The sequence below is a fragment of the Coturnix japonica genome, chromosome Z (assembly GCF_054131305.1).
Source record: "Coturnix japonica strain WE chromosome Z, WE-NBRP24, whole genome shotgun sequence".
Classification (NCBI taxonomy): Eukaryota; Metazoa; Chordata; class Aves; order Galliformes; family Phasianidae; genus Coturnix; species Coturnix japonica.
In genome coordinates, this window is record NC_140702.1 from 60,625,200 (window position 1) to 60,647,025 (window position 21,826).

At 40.2% G+C, this 21,826-nt stretch overlaps 1 protein-coding gene and 1 long non-coding RNA gene across 2 annotated transcripts in view; one reads left to right on the top strand and one right to left on the bottom strand.

Annotated features, from left to right (window-relative positions):
* The window catches only part of LOC146754119 (uncharacterized), a 72,641-nt gene extending 69,266 nt beyond the window's left edge, over positions 1–3,375 (bottom strand). The window contains exon 1 of the long non-coding RNA XR_014939755.1: positions 2,038–3,375. This is a non-coding gene — a long non-coding RNA (uncharacterized LOC146754119). The remainder of the gene's footprint in view (positions 1–2,037) is intronic.
* A 251-nt stretch (positions 3,376–3,626) lies between these two features.
* SLC30A5 (solute carrier family 30 member 5) lies at positions 3,627–21,675 on the top strand. Its single transcript, XM_015848597.3, has 16 exons — positions 3,627–3,856; positions 4,053–4,175; positions 5,708–5,774; positions 6,732–6,817; positions 8,137–8,224; positions 9,698–9,785; positions 10,553–10,629; positions 12,889–13,059; positions 14,128–14,416; positions 14,780–14,988; positions 15,934–16,091; positions 16,700–16,829; positions 18,000–18,225; positions 19,577–19,803; positions 20,612–20,740; positions 21,227–21,675. The coding sequence occupies exons 1-16, from the start codon at positions 3,783–3,785 to the stop codon at positions 21,395–21,397; spliced, it is 2,313 nt and encodes a 770-aa protein (XP_015704083.1). The 5' UTR covers positions 3,627–3,782; the 3' UTR covers positions 21,398–21,675.
* Positions 21,676–21,826: the final 151 nt, after the last annotated feature.

The following is a 21,826-nucleotide window of genomic DNA, read 5'->3' on the forward strand; positions in this document are numbered from 1 at the left end:
TTACAAACATGCAAATAAAAAAAAATAATTTAAAATAACATTCAATTTTTGGAAACTGAATTTCTGAATCAAGTTTTCATTTTCCAGCAGACATATCCCTATACATTCTGATCACTTCATCTCTCCTCTTTCTAAAGCTTCTCTACATTGTTACTTGGACAAAACCTAAGACGCAACTGGCTACTGCTGTGTCTCATTCAACACATGATGCTAGCAGCAGTAGACTTAAAACAGGCAAGATCTTCTCTTTAAGATATCTGGTCACTGTCCCCTGCCTTCTACCATTCCATCCCTGATCCACTTCCCTTCATATATTAGATGACTTCTATAATTTCTTTTCCCTGCCTCAAAGTGGACCTAGGGATCAAAATCATATGTCAGGATGTCCCAAAATAAGGGAGTTCACTATATGACTGAAAAAAAAAGCTGTTAGCTCACAATATGAACATGTCCAATCTTTTGCCTCTTTTCTTATTAGTGTCAACATGATATTTTTATTCTTGGTGCTCTTGCTGGCACTTCATGTGGCATAGAGGTTGTTGCTCTGCTTTATCTATCCTAAGGAAGAGTTCCTAATGCTATACTGGATGTTGCATGAAATTCACTGCGTATCAGACAGTTAACCAATTTGAAAACACAGTACTATGGAACGTTCCAAACTTCTTGGCAATCACGAGAATATCCTAGATGGCAACATAGTGCAAGCATGAAGAAACTGAATCACAGAATCTTGTAGGTTGGAAAGCTTACTCTGGATGTCAACTTCAAGCATGGAATCCAAACCTTTCTAAGTGGAAGAAAAGAAAGTCATCATGAGTAGTGAACATGGATTCTCCAAGGGGAAATTATGCTTGATCAATGTGGTAGCTTTCTATGATGCCATGACCAGCTGGATAGATGAGCAAAGAACAGTAGGTGTTGTCAGCTTTGACATCACTGAGGTTTTTGACACTGTCTCCCACTACATCCTCATAAGTAAGCTTAGGAAGTGCGGGATAGATGAATGGACTGAGAATTGGCTTACTGGTACAGCTCAGAAAGCTGTGATCAGTGGCAGAGCCTAGTTGGAAGCCTGTAGCTAACAGTGTTCCTTAGGGGTCAGAACTGCATCCAGTCTTGTTTAACCTCTTCATAAGGGACATAGACGAAGAGATAAAGCGTACCTTCAGCAAGTTTGATGGCAATACAAAGCTGGGAGGACTGCCTGGCACACCAGAGTGCTGTACTGCCACTCAATGAGACCTGGAAGGGCTGGAGAGTTGTGCAGAAAGGAACCTTATGAGGTTCAATAAGGGCAAATGCAGTGTCCTACTCATGGGGAGGAATAACTGCACATGCTAGTACAGATTAGGGGCTGATCAGATCAAAACTCTGCAGAGAGAGACATGAGAGTACTGGAGAACAGCACACTGATCATGGCCCAACAGTGTGCCCTTGTGGCCCAGAATGCTAATGGTATCCTAGGGTGCTTTAAAAACAGTGTGGCGAGCAGATCAAGGGAAGTGATCCTCTCCCTCTGCTCTGCTCTGGTAAGGCCACATCTGGAGTACAGTGTCCAGATTTTGGCACTCCAGTTCAAGAAAGACAATTCAAGAGTGTTCCTCTTTTCCCTTAGTTTGACCCTGCTCAACCATACCAGCCTCCTGCTTTCTCTGCTTGTTTTCCTACACTGAGTTCTTGTGTTGTTAAAAAGGGGTTCTTAGTAGAATTGCCAGCTCTGCTCTACTGCTTTTTCCCTAAGGACAGCTTTCCAAGGGTTCTCATCTAATAATTCTGTAAATAGACAGAAGTTCACTCTCCTGAAGTTCAGGGCCCTGGCATTGCTTTTCTCCAGGCCCATATTCCTCAAGATCACAAATTCAACCAAGGCATGGTCAATATAGCCCAGACTGCCTTCAGTCTTAACCTCTTCAATTATCTCCTCTGCATTGCTGAGCACCAGATCCAGTAACAGTTCTCCTCAGGTAGATTTGCAGAACACTCGACCAGGAAGTTATCAACACACTTCAAGACTCTCCTGCATTGTCTGCAACTTACCATGCTTCTCTCCCAATAGACATCTGGATGGATGAAATCTCCCATAAGGATGAAAGCCTCCGAATACAATGCTTCCTGTAGCTGAAGCAATAAGGCCTCATCCACAGGCTACGCCTGATTCACACAGCCTGTAGTAGACCCCTTAACATCAGATGTCCTTTGTTGGGGCAATCCCTGACATTTATCCACGCACTTCAGGAGTCTCCTGGAAAGCTTGCAGCCCACTGTGTTGTTTCCCCAGCAGACATCTGGCTGGTTGAAATCCCTCCTCAGGATGAGAGCCTTTAATAGCAAGGCTTCATGCACAAGCTCCTCTTGATCAGGCAGACTACAGCAGACTCAGACCACCAGACATCCTTCAGTGGACCAGTTCCTGCTGCTGCCCACAAGCTCTTCACCTGACCATGGCTGTTTCTTGAAGGCAGCTCTCCACAATCTATCCACTTCTTAACACAGAGAGCAACCCCCCTGCCCCTCTATCCCCATCTATTTCTCCTAAAAAAGCTTGTATCCCTTGATCACTATGCTCCAGTTGTGCAATTCATTCCATGTTTCTGTTACGGTTTTGTAATTTTGCTGTTGGTAGTCCACATCATAACACCACGTACAGTATGCGTAATTATAGAGTTAATAATACTCCAGTTCCTTGGACTGACAACTTTTACAGATACCTGCTTCTCAAAAGAGAAGAACTACATATCCCAGGGGACTTCATGGTCAGAGAAGGAAGGTATGTCACAGAAGTCAACGGATTGTTCTCTCTCACAGGCTGGCAGTGGATATAGGTGTGTTTCCAAGATGCACGCTTTCATTCAAGTAGGCCTTTCAGTTTCAGAAACATTCTCTCTTATTTTATTTATTAGCCTCAATCTCAATTAGATTGTATTATATTGTGTCATCTTGCATTCTGATATCACAGTAAAATAAGTTTTCCTCCTTAGATCACTTTTGCTGCTCTGTTTGTTTCCTTGAGTCCAGCTCCCATCTCCCTCCCCCTTTCCCCTTCCCATTTTTTTTAAGGGAAGTGAAGGGGCCCACGGGCTTACTGCCCCCTGTCACAGACATAGATCGATCTAGATAACTCCGTGACAGTTTCCTTGATAGCAATCGGGTCAGTTTTTTAATTGTGCCGTGGCTTCCAACTCCTCCTGATTCTTTCCCATGCTGCTGCCACTGGTGTAGGAGCATTTCCACACCTAAAAAGCGCGTTAGCTCGAGAAACCCTCCTTCCTTCGAGAAACCCTCCTTCCTTCGGGAAACCCTCCTTCCTTCGGGAAACCCTCCTTCCTTCAGCAATCCGGCTCAGAACACCTCATCCTCCCGCCCAGCTGATCCCACAACCGGAGCACCACCATCACCTCACCCGTCCCATCTCAGGGCGGGCGGCAACGCGCCACCTGGCGGCGATATCGGGGTGCGGCGAGCGGCGGTGACGCGCTGCCGGGCGGTGCCATTGTCCGGGCGCGGAGCGGGGGAGAACTTTGCCGTCTCTCCGCTCCTCGTCCTTTACTCCGTCCCCCGCTCTCCCCCAGCTCGCAGCAGTGAGCGGTTCCCTCGGCTGCGGACGTGGCCGCCCGTTCCGCTGCGACGCCTGCGCCCTGTGCGTGCTTGTGGAGCGCGGCCTGCCTCGGGCCTGCCTTGGCTCCCGCTGAGGATGAGGGCTCTGTGGGGCCGGGGAGGCCGCCGCCCCTGAGCGCTCGCCCGGCCACGGGCCTCATCCCTTGCGCTCCTTCCTTCTCCGCGGCATGGAGGAGAAGTACAGCAGCCAGGCCCTGGCCGGCGGCGGCGTGCTGGGGCCCGTGGATGTGCCCAGCTCTCGGTAATGATTGGGGCGAGCGCTGCGCTGGGTGAGGGGACTGCGGTGCGCCCCGCTGCCTCCATCCCTGCTGATCCCTGCTGCCGCTGGGGAGAGCGGGCGGCGCCTTGTCAGGCCTCGTCCTTGGTGGTGGGAACCGAGGGTGATGAGTGAGTGAGGGAAGCGGTGCCCTAAATGCAGATGTGCTGTGCTTTTACAGGTTAACTCGGTATATCGTGCTGCTGTGCTTCGCCAAGTTTCTGAAAGCGGTGGGCCTGTTTGAATCCTACGATCTTCTGAAAGCAGTCCATCTGGTGCAGTTTATTTTCATAGTGAAGCTGGGGTGAGTGCGCCACAGGTGAAGCTTTGTCTGCTGCAGCACTGCACGCTTTGGCCGCAGAATTATGTGTTGGTGTCAAGATGATGCCCTCTGCTGTATTGCTGTAGATCAGTCACAAAGCAAAAGACACTGCAGTGGATCCAGGAAACTCTGTGATTGTAGCAGTGTTTTCCTAATGTGCTCAGAGTGATTTCAGAAATTGCAGAATGTTTGCTACTTGGTAACTAGTGGTGCTGTGTCGGAACTGAGTGTAGGAAACTCACATGTGCCTGAATTTTCTTAAGGTGTGGGAGACTTTTTGTGCAAACCTGTGTTCTTGTAATTCTTGCAAGTTTCAACTGATATTCTTGCCTGAGAACTGGAGTGTAGAAACTGATGGCAAGTATACAGAATCCACCTTTGTTAGGATGCACTCTGCATGGTCTTGCTTTATGTTCAGCTGATATGATATGGAAGAGCATTTCTATAATAAACTTGGCAGCACTGGAGAGTTTGGAACCTCATTTTTCCCTTTTATTTCAATTTATTTAAGTTTCTGGGCTTCTTGCTGGAGTGTTCCCAAACTGTCACCTTTTTTTCTCCATCATTTACTCTTGGTCACAATTGAGGAAGAAACATTGATCTCTAACACAACTTTGTGTTCAGCATTCCATATGTAAGGAGGCCTTTGGGCATGTATCTTGTTAACAGAAGATCTGTTAGTAATATTCTAGTAAAATTTCTACTAAAAACTTCTCTGAGATCAGTTATTTCAATTCTTGTAAACGACAGGTGGACTTCATCAAACAGAGCATTGACAGCAGGTTAAGGGGAGGGACTGTCTGACTTTGCACTGCACTAGTGTTGCCTCACCCCCAGCACAGCATGCAGTTTTGGATGCCACAAATGGACTAGAGGAGCGGCTGAGGCCCCTGTGTGTGCTCAGTGCAGAGCAGCGGAGCTGAGGGGAGGCCTGATGGTGGCTGCAGCTCCTCACAGGGAGTGGAGGGCAACGCTGAGCTCTGCTCTGTGTGACAGCAACAGCTCAGCGTGACAGCAACAGGGCCTGAGGGAACCGCATGGAGCTGTGACAGGGGAGGGGCAGCTGGGGATTAGGAAAAGGCTCATTGCAAGTTAGTTGGGCACTAAAACAGGCTGCACAGGGCAGTGGTCACAGCCCTGAGAGGCTGGAGAATGTGTGGATAGTATTATCCGACATAGGGCTTGAATTTCAGGTGATCAAATGTGGATTTGATGACCCTTGTGGCTCACTTCCAGCTCAGGGCTTTGTCAAGATATTGTCTCTGGCTGTTCTCTGAAAAATTTATATGTAAAATTGACTGGAACCAGAGTCTACTTATCATCAAGTTTTTACTAGTATCTGAGATAAATAATGCATTGGGGAAAATGCGATAAGCAAATGTGACGTAGTGAAGAACATACAGGAAACTTGTAAAGTAGCCCTGGTGTGAGGAGACACCTAGTTACTTAGCGGTGATCTGAATAAAAAGCTGACTGCTAATATATTAATAGAGAAAACTTTCTCCTTTTAACAGGTCTGCATTTTTTATGGTTTTGTTTCAAAAACCATTTTCTTCTGGAAAAGTGGTAACAAAGCGTCAGGTGAGTTGAAGTGCAGTAATAACTTACGTCTTTTTAGATATTCTTGACAACGTGGCTGTTAACAGAAGTCACCCAGAAGGAGGAACAAAGGTTGCTCCACTTGGCTGATGTCATTGCAATTTCTAGAAGTGTTTAACTGACTTAGCATCTACTGCACTGTAAAACACAGTGCGTGTGTTCGGCATTTTGTCAGCTCCTGCAGAAGGTATGGTGAAAAGTCTGATCTTCAGCTCTATGGCAGGCATCTGTTTGGTGGACTTGGTGAAAATAGCTCAGTTTACACAGCTGCCTTCAGCAGTTCCAAACAGCAATTTCCAGATGGCTGGAGTCAAAAGCGCTCCAGCTGTGTGCCCCTGCCCCATGAGTGCTCTTTGCATGATGCATATGTTGGAATGGGAAGCCAGTCTAGCTGCTCTGAGCTATGCTGGGTTCCCAGTACCCCAAGAATTCACAGCAGTGCTCAATTTGCAACTTTCTAATTTGTAAAAAATAACTTTTTTCCACTGGTTCTGTATTCACAGGAATTTAATGCATCAGTGAATATTTGTAGAATTAATCTCTTACCTGGGATATTTTATCTGGTGCTAAATGTGTTTATTGTGCACAGTAGATAACCTGTCAAAATGCTGTTTTGTAAATAGACTTGCATATTTTCAGCATCAATGTAAAAGGGTTTTTAAAGAATTCCCTTGAAGATTATATCAGAGATTCCAGTGCTCAGTCAAAAAAAAAAAAAATAATCAATAAATCTGGTTCATAATATGTGCAGAACAACAACAACAAAGAAAACTGACAAGTAGGCAAGAAGAAATTAGTTGTACTCTAAATTTTGCAGAACTTGCAGAGCGTATGTTTTCTGGTCCATTTCTACAGCTGTTGTGCTAAAGGAATGTTAATGTTGAGTTGTTTCTTCTGAAACTCTGGAGAAAATAATAATAAATTTCCTTTCTTTTGTAGTGGATCAAAATTTTTAAGCATGCTGTTGTGGGATGTATCATTTCACTCTTATGGTTTTTTGGCCTAACTCTTTGTGGACCACTGAGGTAAACACGTATTCACTGTAAATAATGTTTTGTCTTTTTGAACTCATTTCTGTGATCTTTGCCTTTGTTTTTCACTTGTATCTGTCAGACCCTGGCTTATTTTTTGAAACTTTAGATGTACCTTTATACTTTTTCCTCTCAGTCCGTGTTACTTGGGAAAAAACACTGACAGTTTTCTGTAGATCTTTTCATTTCCTTTATGGAAAAATGCCATTGAAATTCTTGATAGTGCTGAAACTTCTGGTGTGACTGATACAGAAGGAACACTGACTGTGGTTTTCATTGTTATGTTAGTAGTAAACTCATTATTGTATAGAACTGAAATCCACAGCTTGACATCTAATTACAGTAGTTTGTATTACTCTGCTGGTTGACTAGAATTCCTTTCCCCATTTGTTTCAGGGCAGTGTTTTGGTCTCATTCTGTGCCCCTGCTTTATTGGAACTGGGGTAGCATTAGTGTCCGTCTTCCAAATAAAATCACTTGTGCTGTTTGTTAGCATGTAGGAGTAGGTAGCAATAAAAGAATGACAAAAACAAAGATTAACAACTTCAAAAAACACCTTTACATAGAGGGAATTTAAAGCTTAAAGTTTTAAATTTTATAATTTGAAGCTTTACTGTGTAAACGTCAGAAAGCGTGCCTTAAAAAATAGGATTTCTTTAAGAAATACTGTGATGGATTTCTGATTGCTGTGTCTTCCTTAGAAGAACCAGTAGCATGGTCCCTAGTAGGTTGTATTGTGAGCAAAAAGCAGCAGAGAACATTGGTAGATTTCACCCTGATTGCTTTATTGTGTTCTGCCCTGGAAGGCTGTTCAGGCTTGTTGGTCAGCCTTTGCTACCTGAAGGAGGTAGTGTGCCAGTCAGAAGTAAAGAGGTTCTGAGCTTGCATTGGCTATCAAATGATCAACATTTTAGTAAACAGGATGTCACACAACAGAACAGGACTTCTTTTTCAGGGAGCCAGAAACTTAGTTTGGGAGGACATGTTGTAAAGGGAGTAATATTCCCATCCTGAGCAATTGAGTATCTTCTTGTACTACTCAAAGGAAATGATGATACAATGTATAAATGACAAATTTTGATCTGTTACCTGACTCTGGAAGTTGTTATGTGATGTATCTAGTTGTCACTTTGCTGGTGAAGACAAATAGATATGCAGCTTTTGGACTGTTTAAGCTTGCTGTTGAAGTAGCAGGATAAATCTCTCACCTTTGCTATTGAAATTTAGGTTTCAAGTATATCATGCTTATGAAGTGAACTCGTCCTAAATGGACATGTTTATTTAACTTTTTTTTTTTTTTTTTTTCCCCATAGAACACTGTTGCTGTTTGAACACAGTGATGTGGTTGTGCTGTCACTCCTTAGTGTCTTATTCACAAGCTCAGGTGGAGGACCAGCAAAGGTATTTAAACGTGATGACTTTTTTGCCAGATGTAAAAAATACTTAAATGCTATAAATAAAATTATCACTTTACCCAGAACATAGAGTTCTAGGCCTGTTTTCATTGTAACTGTGTGGGTTGTTGTTTTTTAATATTTAGTTAGTGGTGAAATTTTAAGTATACTGCCTGAAGTAAGAGATACGATGCCCAGGGGGAAGCAGTGGGTGAAGCTTCTTGAGATCCATGAGAGCTGTCTGAGAACTTTTGGGGTGTGTAAAAAAATGTTGAGAATGCAGCCTTCTCTGTAAAGGGATTTGGGGTTCAGGGAACCCCAATAAATGTCAAGGACATTTATGTGTTTAGTATTCCTGGCCTTTGGGCACTGAAGCCATCAACACAGCTTTTAGATCCTTACCTGATCTATTCAATGTCTGCAGCTTTTCATATGATTTATTTGTCTGACAGTAAGTTTGGAGTGCTTTTGTTTCTGTATGAACCTGTGTATTGAGTTTTTGGCCTTGCGTTTCCCTTAATCAAAGATCTTTGTCTGAGTTCCATCGCATGCAGTTTCACAGTGTATTCTGTAATTGTGCCCAACCCTAAGTGGAGTGAGCTGGTCCCGACACCTATCAGCCTTGACCACCTGAATTCAAAAACAGTGGTAGGACATTCAGCATGAAGCTGTTCATCTAGGAGAAAATATTTTTTCTAACCATTGACTCTAGCAGTAAATTTAGAGCTTCAGATCTTAGGTTACCCCTAGTTGTTAAGGTGTGTGTCTAAGAAGTCAGAAACAAGGGATTGATAACCTCATCCTTTAAATGTTTCAGCTTTATGGAGTGAACAGTGGTAAAAGGAAGTCACTTGATTTTCCAAGACAGCAGTGTGATGTAGCTGTGTTTGACTTCAGAGGATGAATTGTAATAACAGTTTTTAACTGTAAATCTCAGGGTTTTGTCAAGGTGATGGATACTAAAAATACGGTTTTCAAAATCTGGGTAGCAAAAGCTCTGGTAGCTGGGAATTTATTTATTTTTTTTTAATCACAGAACTGTAGGTATTGGAATGGACCTCCAGAGATCATCAAGTCCAACCCCCCACTAAAGCAGGTTCCCTACAGTAGGTTGCACATGTAGTTTTTCAGATGTGCCTGGAACATCTCTTTAGAGAAGGAGGCTCCACAGCCCCCCTGGGCAGCCTGTTCCAGTGCTCCATCACTCTTGCAGTAAAGAAGTTCATGATTACTTTTGTCCCAGCCTCATATAAGCACTTGCAGAGCTCTGCTTTCTTAGAGCCTTCATGCATGTGTGTAGCTTTTGCTTCTCATAAGACAAAGTTCTACAGTCTGTCCAGTAGATCTTGTTTATGACTCCATGATAATACAAAGTATTTAATCATCAGTATTTGCTTGGGGGTGGGAGGAGGAATCTCTTGGAATTTTTGAAGTCAAACTGTCGCAGGATGTTGTAATGTGTTATTCTCTTTTTCTCCAGACGAGAGGTGCTGCATTTTTCATCATCGCTGTCATCTGCTTACTGCTTTTTGATAATGATGACCTCATGGCTAAAATAGCAGAACATCGTATCCTTCTTGCTTAGTGCAAGTGTTCATTACTAATGGAGTAGGGAAAATAGATTAAGTTGAATGAACTTATATTGCAAGTATTTATATCTTTCTTGATAGATATCTTAGTTTATGAGAATATTGTAGCATAGGATTTTACTTTTCATATAGATGCTGGTATTCGTTGTCAAATTAATGCCATTGCTTGCTTTGTTGATAAAATCTGTACCTGTGCTCTAAATTCAGTAGTAACTGATGGCCACCTTCCCACATGCACATATCAGACCACTGTAGATTGTTATATACCTTTCAGATTAGCTTTCGTTTTTTGGAAATCGTGTACATAATGGCTGTAGCCCAAGTGTGTGCAGCATATGGTTGGCAGCCTAGCTGGCAGTCTCTTGTATAACCAGAAAAGTCGTTTTTATGGTTTGTAAATGCAGTAGAAATGTTAGCACCATTTCTAGCTGAAAAATGATGTGAAGTAGCCTGCAGTCATTCCAGAAATGGTGAAGTTTAGACTGCATGTAGAAGCTTACTAACATGCTTCCAAAGCCACAGAGTAGATTGGGAATGATTTTAATGTAAGTTTCCAGCAAGTCTTCGCATCATAGTAAAGTGTGCTGGAAAATGAGTATGTTTGTAAGGATAGGAAGTAACAACACAATCATATAAATGATAGCAAGGTGAAAGTAAACTTTTTTGAGAAATGGTAAAAACCTCTATCTGTCTTTCACATTAAAAAAAATAATGATCAAATGAAACTCTTCCTTAATTTTATTTAGCTGAGGGACATCATGACAGTGCTCTTACGCATGTTCTGTATACTGTCATTGCTTTCCTGGGTGTTGCAGATCACAAGGTAAATAACTTATCATGTTTTAGTACGTTTATATGTGCTTGAGTTTTGTAGGTAAAAATTTCTGGAGCTCAGAATTTGAAATCAAAAAAGAAAGATCAATGCTGCAGTTGCAAATCAGAACTAAATCAGCCCTGTAAATTTTGCATCTTGACTAAGGGCAAGATTGGTTTCATCTGAGCCCACTCAGATAGTGAATGAGAATGTAAAACCAGTCCCTACAATATACTCGTATAGCTGAACTTTCCCTAACACATACGTTGAAAAGTCCTGTTAAAATTATCATGAAGCACTGCGTTTGATCAGTGCTTTGGATTTTGTAATGCATTGCATACAAGATATTTCATACTCACTTTTCCAGTCTGTGTTTTGTTTCTGCTTTGTCTTTTCCCAGTGTTCTCCTTTAGGCACTTGAATTTGAAGATGCATGTTTGGATACTTCTTATTATGTTGTCCCATTGTAATGGGTGGGAACTGTAAATTAGAGTTTTAGTGTTACAGGTTTGGCTAGATGGATTGAGTTGTACTATTAGCTTAGTCTTGTTACTGAGTTTGGTGTATTGATCAGTAAAATAGATGAGAAAAATCTAGAACAGCTGAGAAAGTTTTAATGTCAGAATAACTTTGATGTTTGGGAGACTGCTTAACTGCAAAAATCAAGTATGATCTAGGAAAGATGTTGTGTGTGGAGTATCTGATTTGTTAATATAAGAGTACTGAAATACTGTGAAGAAATAATTTACAATGCAATTAAGTGAATGAAAATGTGAAAGTATTAGAACAAAGCCAAAGTGACACGACTCCTTTGAGACCGTGTGCTTTCAATATTTTTTTTCTTATAATGGAAGATGTTGTGAATACTTCTAAGGTATAATCATATATGCTGCATTATTGCTATAACTAGAATAACAGTTAGAGCAAGCCTGTCCAACCAACAGCCCACAAGTAATGTACAGCCCAGACAAATATGCCTTGTGATACACTGACTAAACACAGCCCCATGAACAGCAAAATATAGGTATCCTTGTTCTCCATTTTGATTGAGAATAGATATCAAGATTGCTGAAAAACAACCTGTTTTTTGTATATTTACAACTCCATTTTCAGTTGACATAAATGCATTACCTGTGAATTTTCACATGGGGTATATAGAGTTGCAATTGGATATTGGACTCAAAAATCTGGTCATGTCTCTTTACTAGACTTTTATAAGCCTTCTCTTAGCAAAGAGAGACTTTCCTTCCCTAACCAGTCACACCTCATTCATCACTTTTAGGCAGCATGCACATTTGTGAACTGCTCTTGCCAAGGATAAAGTACAGGAAGAGTAAAATCTCTGATGAACACCTGGAGACCTTACTAAGAATTGCAGCTGCTGCCATCAAACCAGCATAGTGCGTTATTTGCACAAAAACAATTCATATCCTCCACTACTTTTGATTTTGTTGCTCACTCTTTAACAAAAAAGATAGAAGACTGAAATAAATCTTGTTACTTACATATATTAACTATATGATTCATTTTACAAGGGCTGGTCTGAAAGTAATGCCTCCCACATTATTATTTTGGCCCACAACACCAGTGGCAGGTGCTGGTGGTATGGCAGTGGAAGGTGAACTTTCCCATCAGTATTCCACTGCATTTTATTGCCGTGTGACAAATGGCAGCTGAAGAGCAGTTTGACAAAATGACATCAGACACATGCACATGAAACAAAGCTGTGTCACTGAATTCCTTCACGTGGAAAAAATGGCACCTATTGACATTGATGCTTGCTAAACATTTATGGAGACCAAATAGTGGATGTCAGCACAGTGATGCAGAGGGTGATGCATTTCAGCAGTGGCAGCAGCAACAGTGGATTACCTCCACTGGTACAGACTTTTAGAAGTGCAACAGGCAGGCTTTAGTTCATCAGTGGTGAAAACACATAGCTAATAATGGTGACTGTGTTGGAAAATGGTGTTTTATAGTTGAAAATTTGCTCTAACAAATAGTGTTATTGTTCTCTCTGTGTCTGTTATAGTTTCCATAGAAATAAACAGGAGGCATTACTTTTGTAACAGCCTACATGTTTTGCATGCAGCCCAAGACAGTTCCTCTTCACTCAGTGTGACACAGGCAAGCCAAAAGGTTGGAGATCCATAAATTAGATGAAATATGCTGTCTCTGTTTTCTGTTCACAAGGAAAGCAAATGACTCTGTTTGGAGTAATGTATTAGTCTCATGAGAAGTTTTGACAGGATCTCTCTTTGTTTCCAGGGAGGAGTACTGCTTCTGGTACTGGCTCTGTGCTGTAAGGTTGGCTTTCACATGGCTTCTCGAAAGCTTTCTGTTGATGTTGGTGGAGCCAAACGTCTTCAAGCTTTATCTCAACTTGTTTCTGTTCTTCTGTTGTGCCCGTGGGTCATTGTCCTCTCTCTGACAACAGAGGTAAGATAAGAAGCACATGTTAGAAAAAAATAGATCATTTTTTTGTAATTCTTTTTCTTTTGAAATACAACTCAGAATGCTTTAAATGAAAGATTTACAACTACCAAAGTTGTCCTCGAGAACTCTGTATGAAAGAGTGTTTACATTAAAACTCTGTGTTTTAATGTAATGTGTGTGATATCTTCATAGGAACATAGAATTACCTGGGTTGAAAAGGACCACAATGATCATCTAGTTTCAGCCCCCCCGGCTACCTGGCTATGTGCAGGGTCGCCAACCACCAGACCAGGCTGCCCAGAGCCACATCCAGCCCTTCTCCGCAGGGCTGCTCTCAAGGGGATCTTCCCCCAGTCTGTATAAATACCGGGATTTTCCCAGCCCAAGTGCAACACTCTGCACTTGGACTTGTTGAACCTCATTAGGTTTTCGTGGGCCAACTTCTCCAGCCTGTCCAGGTCCCTCTGGATGGCTTCCCTTCCCTCCAGTCCATCAACTGCATGACTCAGCTTGGTGTTGCCTGCAGACCTGCTGAGAGTATGCTCAATTCCATTGCCTATGTCACTGATAAAGATGTTGAAGAGTGATAAAGATGTTGAACTTTATTTCCTCTTTTATGTGATAACATTTTATGTATCTAGCTTCAGATATGTCCTGGGTTCTTTCACTAAAGTTATGCAAGTAATAATTACTTTAAATGCATTGCTTTCTCCTCTCCCCTCCCCACACCCCCACCCAGTAGAATAGATTGTAATTTAAAAGATATGTTCATTATGTCCTCCTAATTAGGGTTAATACAATGGTGCAAACACAGCATTTTGTACAGCATTGTTTTCAGGCATATGAAAACTTCAAATAAAATACAGGAATGCTTATTACTTGCATTTATGTTTCGATAGCTTGAATGTTTTATCTGGTTTTTGGTTTTATGGTTTATGTGATCAATTTGAGATACAAAAGTACTGATGGATTGCTGAAAGGATTTTTAATGGAGGTGGATTGGCAGAAAGTGGTATAATGGTAAACAATCCTGGTTGAAATGTGCCGTTTTGTTTTTTTCTGTTGTTGCAGAGCAAAGTGGAGTCTTGGTCTTCTCTCATCATGCCTTTTATAACAGTCATCTTTTTTGTTGTGATTTTGGATTTCTATGTGGAGTCCATATGCTCTGTCAAGATGGAATCTTCTAAATGTGCTCGATACGGATCCTTTCTTATATTCATTAGTGCACTGCTTTTTGGTAACTTTTGGACACATCCAATAACAGACCAGCTTCGAGCTATGAACAGACCAGCACACCATGAGAGCACAGAACACGTACTTTCTGGAGGAGTGGTAGTGAGTGCTGTTTTCTTCATTTTATGTACGTATTCATATTTCTCTTTTAAAAAACCTTGTTATCCGTGTTACTTGGAAGTCCCTGAGAAGATAGCAGTACACAAAATGCTTTTGAATGAGTTTGTGTGGATTCTTTTGGATAAAAAGAGCGTGCAACTTTGCACCCTCTTACTGTAGAAAAAAAACAAACAGAAAAACAATGCAGTGTGTCTGCGAGGAAGTAATGAATCTAATCTTACTTAGTAATGAAATGTAATGGTGAGCCTTAAGATGAAGTTGACAATCAGTTTACTACCTTAAAATTTCATGTTATTTATGACTATGATGCAACAAATTGTTTATAAGCTTCTAGTTTATAAAAATGAAAACTTTAATGCTTTCCTTGCAGCAGCCAATATCCTGTCCTCCCCCTCCAGGAAGGGGCAAAAGGGCACCCTTATTGGCTATTCTCCTGAAGGCACTCCTCTGTATAACTTCATGGGTGATGCAATACAGCAGAGTTCTCAGTCGTTGCCCCGTTTTATTAAGGAGTCATTGAAACAGATTCTTGAGGAGTATGATTCTAGGCAGATCTTCTATTTCTTGTGCCTAAATCTGGTAAGTCTGCTTGTGCTTTTTTCAAATCAGTTATACAGTATGAAGAGTTATTCCTTGAATGATTCCTGTGACTGATTGATTAGTTGTTGCTTTGTTTTTAAGGGCCCCTTGTTACTGTAGTTTCATTAGATAGAGTCTTAAAATAGGAGATTCTTACGCTATCCTTACAGTCAGTGGATAGTTACACTGATTTGTTATCACAGCGGAGCACTGATTCTGTGTGTAACTAGTTTACTAGCAAGTAAGTGTGTGTAAGAGTAATAGGGTTCTGCTCAATACTGAAGTATGTAAATGTTACCAGCAGATTAGATGGAACTAATGAGGCCTTTGTACCCAAGGATGGCAAAATAATAAGAGTGGGATTAAGTAATGTAATTTTGCACTGGACAGTTTTTAGCAATTTTTATTTCTAGCTCCCTTATCTTGAAGAAGGAGGGGCTGGTCAGTAAGCAAGACTGATAAAATTTGCAAAGATCTCTGCCAGTTATGCAAGAGAATAGGCGGTAAAAAATGAAGTATCCATTTAAACTTTTAAGGAATTGCATTACGGAATTTGAAAGATGAGAGAAGTATGCAGGCAGACAGTTAATGGGGAATAATAAATGAGAAGTATATCCTTCTGCACACTAACTTCCAATACTGAAACAGTCTGCTAGTCAGAGAAGGTGTTTGTTTTTTAATTCTTCTGTTCTGGAATCTTTAGAACTGGTAGCAATTAATTTGGCCAATTACTAGAATATGTAAATGGTTACTTATTTCAGCCACTCAGATACTGATACTTTATTCTTTACATAATGTGCTTTGGCTAGACTGACATGAAGAACAACTACCTTTTTTAGATACTTAACTAGGAAACATACCACAAAGAGATTCTCCTGCCAATTGCCAAGACTTTAAATTACAATTTAATCTTCCAGGAAAAACTTAAATTCCTTTTCATTTCAGGCTTTCACTTTTGTGGAGCTTTTTTATGGAGTCTGGACCAATAGCCTTGGTCTTATATCTGATGGATTTCACATGCTTTTTGATTGTTCTGCATTAGTGATGGGGCTTTTTGCAGCTCTGATGACAAGATGGAAAGCAACTCGTATATTTTCCTATGGGTATGTATATTAAATCCATTTAAGAATACCCAAAAATTATTCTACTTGTTTTTTTTCAAAATGTCTCACTGTAAAGATATGTTCTGGATGTTTTTAATTGTGCATGCTTCTTTGGTTCTTTTGCTGTGTCTTGTCTCTATTCCATTCGTGTTCATGTCATTCCACTGTTACCACAGCTAAAAACTGTATAAGATTTGATTAGCATTAGTCTCTACAAATAAAACTTTCACTGTAAATATTATATAGAAACGTTCTCTCTGTATATATGTACAGTGTATGTGTATATGTTCTAACAACATATTGAAGGTCAGTGTTCATGTGGGGATTTCATGTGCACTAATGTAATTAAAAGTTACTGAGCCTGAAGCCCTACATGTATAGTATACTTTAAAAAATATTAGTGTTAGTAAAACTTGGTGCTATTGATCTATGGACAGTTGCAAGTCAAAAATAAATAGCCCAGACATTAAGCTATGATTTCACAGGACCAAGGAAGAAAAAATATATCAAATGTATATTAAATATGTTAAAGTTTAATACATTATAACTTTGAAATTTGTACAGGATACATGTTCATTGCTTTCAAAAGTTCTGATACTGTCTTTCAGGTATGGACGTGTAGAGATTCTCTCCGGTTTTATTAATGGCCTCTTTTTGATGGTAATTGCTTTCTTTGTTTTCATGGAATCGGTGGCCAGATTGGTAGACCCTCCAGACATTGACACAAATATGCTAACTGTAAGTTTTATTGTTACATATGAATACTGTTTTGCAGTTAACTGTTTGTTTATTTTGATCTTCGAAAAGAAAAGAGACTATAGTTGCATGCTCAAGAGATCTAAACTGTGTCTTGGCCCTTCAGGGGATAATTACAATCTTATAATCCAAATTGCGTGTAATTTTAAACATGGAAATATATAGGATTTAATGTAACTTAATTATTAACGTTGTTTTTAATTTTTTTCAAAGATGTTAAAACTCTGATCTTTTTAAATGGCCGTCAACAACAGCAAAAAATAGAAACTGAGAAAGTAATCTGTACAAGACTAAACTTGGCTCTGCTTTGTGTATACCAGTGTCAGTCACTGCAAAAAAGCTTTTGTGTTTTTCTCTCAGAAATGTCAAAAGTTAGTCAGGATTTGTAATGTGATAGTGATGATACAATCACTATCTACCATACTTATGCTATGGCACAAGTACTCATGAAACATAACAGTGCCCGTATCTCACCACTTTCCATGCCCTAGGCAAGTTTTCAGGCTTTTGTTGCTTTCTTCCAAACTCTTACCATTTATTTTCTTCAAACCAAATTTTTAAATCATAGAATTCTGACCGTCTGAGCCCCCAGTTATCATACTTGTGGTTTCATTTGTGTTATTCTCCCCCACACACATTAATTTGTGCTCTCTTCTAGCCATTTGGTTAACAAAGATTTTTGTATAGGTACAATTAGATGTATGCATTGCTAGATATAAGGCCTGACTTAACTTAAGGCCTGGTAGCCCCTGAGTAGTATTTGCTTAACTAGTGGATTAGCTAAAATAACTATTGCAGATCACATGTTTTTAAAGAGAAGAGTGGAAGAAAATGCAGGGAGAGAAAAATCACGACCAGTAAAGTGGAAGTGGATATCTTCAGATAACTACAATTTTAGCTGCTTATGCATGTTTTAAGTAGATTTATATACTTTTTTTTTTTCCTGCCAATGAATGAGGGCAACACAAAGTTTGTAGCCAAACCACTTTCTCTTTCTGGAAGTAAATAAAAACAACAATCTCCTACTTGAAACTTAAGTTACCACCTTCTCATGCTGTGTGGGTATCGGGTGCTACGTTTTGGTGTGAGCAGCTGGGTGGGATTTTGGATTGGAATATGTAGTGACATCTGATACCTCTCTCTCTCTCACAGCCAGTCTCTGTTGGAGGGTTGATCGTAAACCTGGTTGGCATCTGTGCCTTTAGCCATGCACATTCCCATGGGGCTTCTCGTGGAGGCTGTCATTCACATGAGCACAGCCATTCTTACCATGGACACAGCCACAGTCATGGGCATGGCCATTCCCACAATGACCATGGGCACAGCCATGGACATTCCCATGTGTCTGCAGGAGGAGGCATGAATACCAACATGAGAGGCAAGTATGGATTGTTGAATCATAAATGACAGATCTGGTCTATAGCAGACTTTGGTGTTTTTAAGTTTTAACCCCAGTACTGCGTATCGTTCTTGAAATCTCCCTCCAGAATATTGCATACATTTATTTCTCAAAGTGTTCATTCATAAGTGAGTTTAACTTGAATTATTTTTTCACATGGCTTTCTGAGACGTGGGTGATACCCAAGGATCAATGCAAAGCATTAATCTTCAGTCTCTATTAACATTAATAACCTTAGTCATCAAAAACCTTACTGAACAAAAATTGAAGCTATCATTACTAAGTCCAGGGGCCATCTCAAAATGCAAGTAGTATGTCTCTGTCTGTAAAGCTAATGCCATACTTCTGGGTATCATGTTACAGCTGGTTGTGAAAGCCCTGGGGGAAGTGATAAAGAAGCAGAAGAGCAAATGCAGACTATCAGTCTGGGATATGAAGCATTATGCTTCTATTTGTGATTCAGAAGATAAGGTGGTAAAGATGAATTTTTTTTCCAGATCTAAAATTGGAAGCTGAGAAGGGCAATGTATAGAGATAATTTTAGAACAGCTACTTCTTGAGACTCTTCTTCCCTACCAGTTAGAAGGCAGTTCTTTACCAACTACATCACTTATACAAGTCTATAAAAGAATGAACTTTTGTGTAAGCTTGTCAGAGCATATGCATTTTAGCTAAGAGTCGTCTTCTGTTTCATAGATTACTTTCCATCAGTCATTAGTTAAGATGATTCTTCTGTTTTCATGCATTATATTGTAATATCTGCCCATCTCTAACACTGTTCAGCATTCTTTTAAATCCTGGCAGTCAGTAAGTACTAGTCTTACAAGTGACTAGAGATATTTTTTTTCTATACTGTGTCTGAGTTTACACTGGGAATGATGCCAGCCATTAAAGCAGTAAAAGAATTATTCTTAGAGTATGTAGACAATCTTCTTAAAACTTTGAGCAGAGTTAGGCTGTAGAAAAACAAATGGTAGATTAATACCTGTCAGTACGAACAGCCCAGTGCATTCACAGTGATCTTTTTCTATTCTGTTGAAGATCAATAAGGACTGATCCCTATTATACAAGTCCCACGAACTAAATAAGACTGTGTTTGTATGTGGCTTCATCTGTAAATGTCTGCCTAGATTACTGAAGTGTACTTCCTACCAATGTTGATTTCTAATTAAATACTACTTAAACTGAATGTTTTGATTCATTTTGCAGCAGGTTAGGCAGGTGCTTGAGGGAGGCCAATGTCATAAAAGTGAATTTGTTGCTAATGAACATCTATATTCATCTTAAGCAGCGGTGTTCCTCTTAATCTCTCAATATGTTTTGTTTTCAGGTGTGTTTCTGCATGTGTTAGCAGACACTCTTGGCAGTGTGGGTGTTATAGTGTCTACCACATTTATTCAGCAATTTGGATGGCTGATAGCTGATCCCCTCTGCTCTCTTTTTATTGCTACACTGATTTTTCTCAGTGTTATCCCACTACTGAAAGACGCCTGTCAAGTGCTTTTGTTGAGGATACCTCCAGAACAAGAGAAAGATCTGCATGCTGCTTTAGAAAAGGTCAGTTCTTCTATCCCAGTCTTTTTTATGTTGTTGTACTGTAGAAAACAGCTCTCTGGGCCACCTGGGTCAGCTGTCCCTGCTGTGTCTCTTCCTAGTTTCTGGTGCACCCATAGAAGACTTGCTGTGTTGGATCAAGGTTGGGAAAAAGAGGAACTCTTGACCATAGAGTCATAGAATGTCTGGGGTTGGAAGGAACCTCAGAGATCACCTACTTGCAACTCCCTTGCCACAGGCAGGATGGCCAGCTGCTAGGTAAAAGCTAGAGCAGGCTGCCCAGAATCTACAACCTGTGTTCAGCAGTCAAAAAAACTGCATGTTATCAACACTGTTTTAGCTATGAATCCAGAACAGAATATCATGCAGGCTGCTATGTCCCTACCAGGCAGTAGGGACAGGCAGATCACCAGTGCAGTGATCAATTTCTAAAAATGATGAATTATGGAAATATGTTTCTGGAAAACGTACAGCTGTGGTAACTGTACAGTTACCTATCCTGAATAACAATGTGACAGATACCCTATAAGTGACTTAAAGTGCAGGCCAAAGTTGGTCTGTCCATAGATGTTACTGAGACTCCTGCAGTTGTGTTTAAGTCAACCCTTTTCATTTTGCCCTCTGCTTGGTTTTCTTTGGGTTGTAACATCTGGTATCTGACAATAGCACGTTGGCCTCCAGGTGCTACGTTATTTCTCTGTCACTTAGCTGGAAATGCAGCTTTGTTTTCCTGTGGAGTATTAGTTATCAGTGTGCATGTACATGTGCAAATTTAAAATGTGTTCATGAAAATCATGTAAATTCTTCACAGATTCAGAAAATAGATGGAGTCATATCCTACAGAGATCCTCATTTTTGGTGTCATTCTGCAAGTGTTGTGGCAGGTACGATACATGTGCAAGTGGTGTCAGATGTGATGGAGCAGAGAATTGTACAGCAGGTAAGGTGCAAAGTTTTTAAGCTTTTTTTTTCACGTTATTTCTTACTCTGTTATGATGTTTCTGTAAGCTTTTATTTAATGCTTTAGAGCTGGCTCCTAATGCTGTACTTGCCCTGGTTGTGTTGTTTGCCAAAACTTTATCAAAACAAACAAAGAGCTGAGGGAAACATGGATAGTAGAATTATATCTGCTGTGAGAAGGGGAGGAAGAGGTTAGTTCCATGTTTCAAAACAGGCAAATGTAGATGCCAGCATGGGTTTGTTACTGACTCTGTAATATCTGTTAACTTTGGGTGCTTTTATCTCAAACACATTCAAAGGTTGTTTGTTCCTTTATATGTCGTGCTGAGAATGTGCAGAAATTGCATGCAAGTCTTTACTCTGACAGAAAGCTGAAAATCTTTTTTTAATCTGCAGTATTTCAGAGTGAGAATTGAGTAGGTTATTGTGATATGCTCATAAAGTGTAAAATTAATGTTATGTGCAGGTGACAGCAATTCTGAAAGATGCTGGAGTAAACAACCTGACTGTCCAGGTGGAGAAGGAAGCCTATTTTCAACACATGTCTGGCCTCAGCACGGGATTTCAAGATGTCCTTGCAATGACTCAACATCTGGAATCCATGAAATATTACAAAGACGGGACTTACATAATGTGACAAAAATTGTTCTAGCCAAAAGGTAGATGGTAGATCTGTAGGATTCCATGTCTGTATTATTTTTTGTCTGGGGATATTGCACATACATGTACAGAAAAAAATGTACTATAGCCTTGATTTTTTTTAAGCATTTTATCTGTATTAAGATTGAATCAAGATGCTTTTGTAAAGGAAATAAGGACTATAATATTTGCTGTATATGTGAAAATAATGGAAATCCTAAGTACTGTACCTTGTGTGGTGTTCATTAAACAGAAATCTTACCACTGGTGGATGAACATCTGTATATTCCGTGTGCTGTCTTAAGTATGGAACGACATGTCTATAGATGTATTTTAGCAGTGAGAAACTGAAAAAATTGAGCTACAAAACTTAATTTTACTGCATCAGAGCAAATAGATGCTACCATTTTAAATTCATATCAAGTTA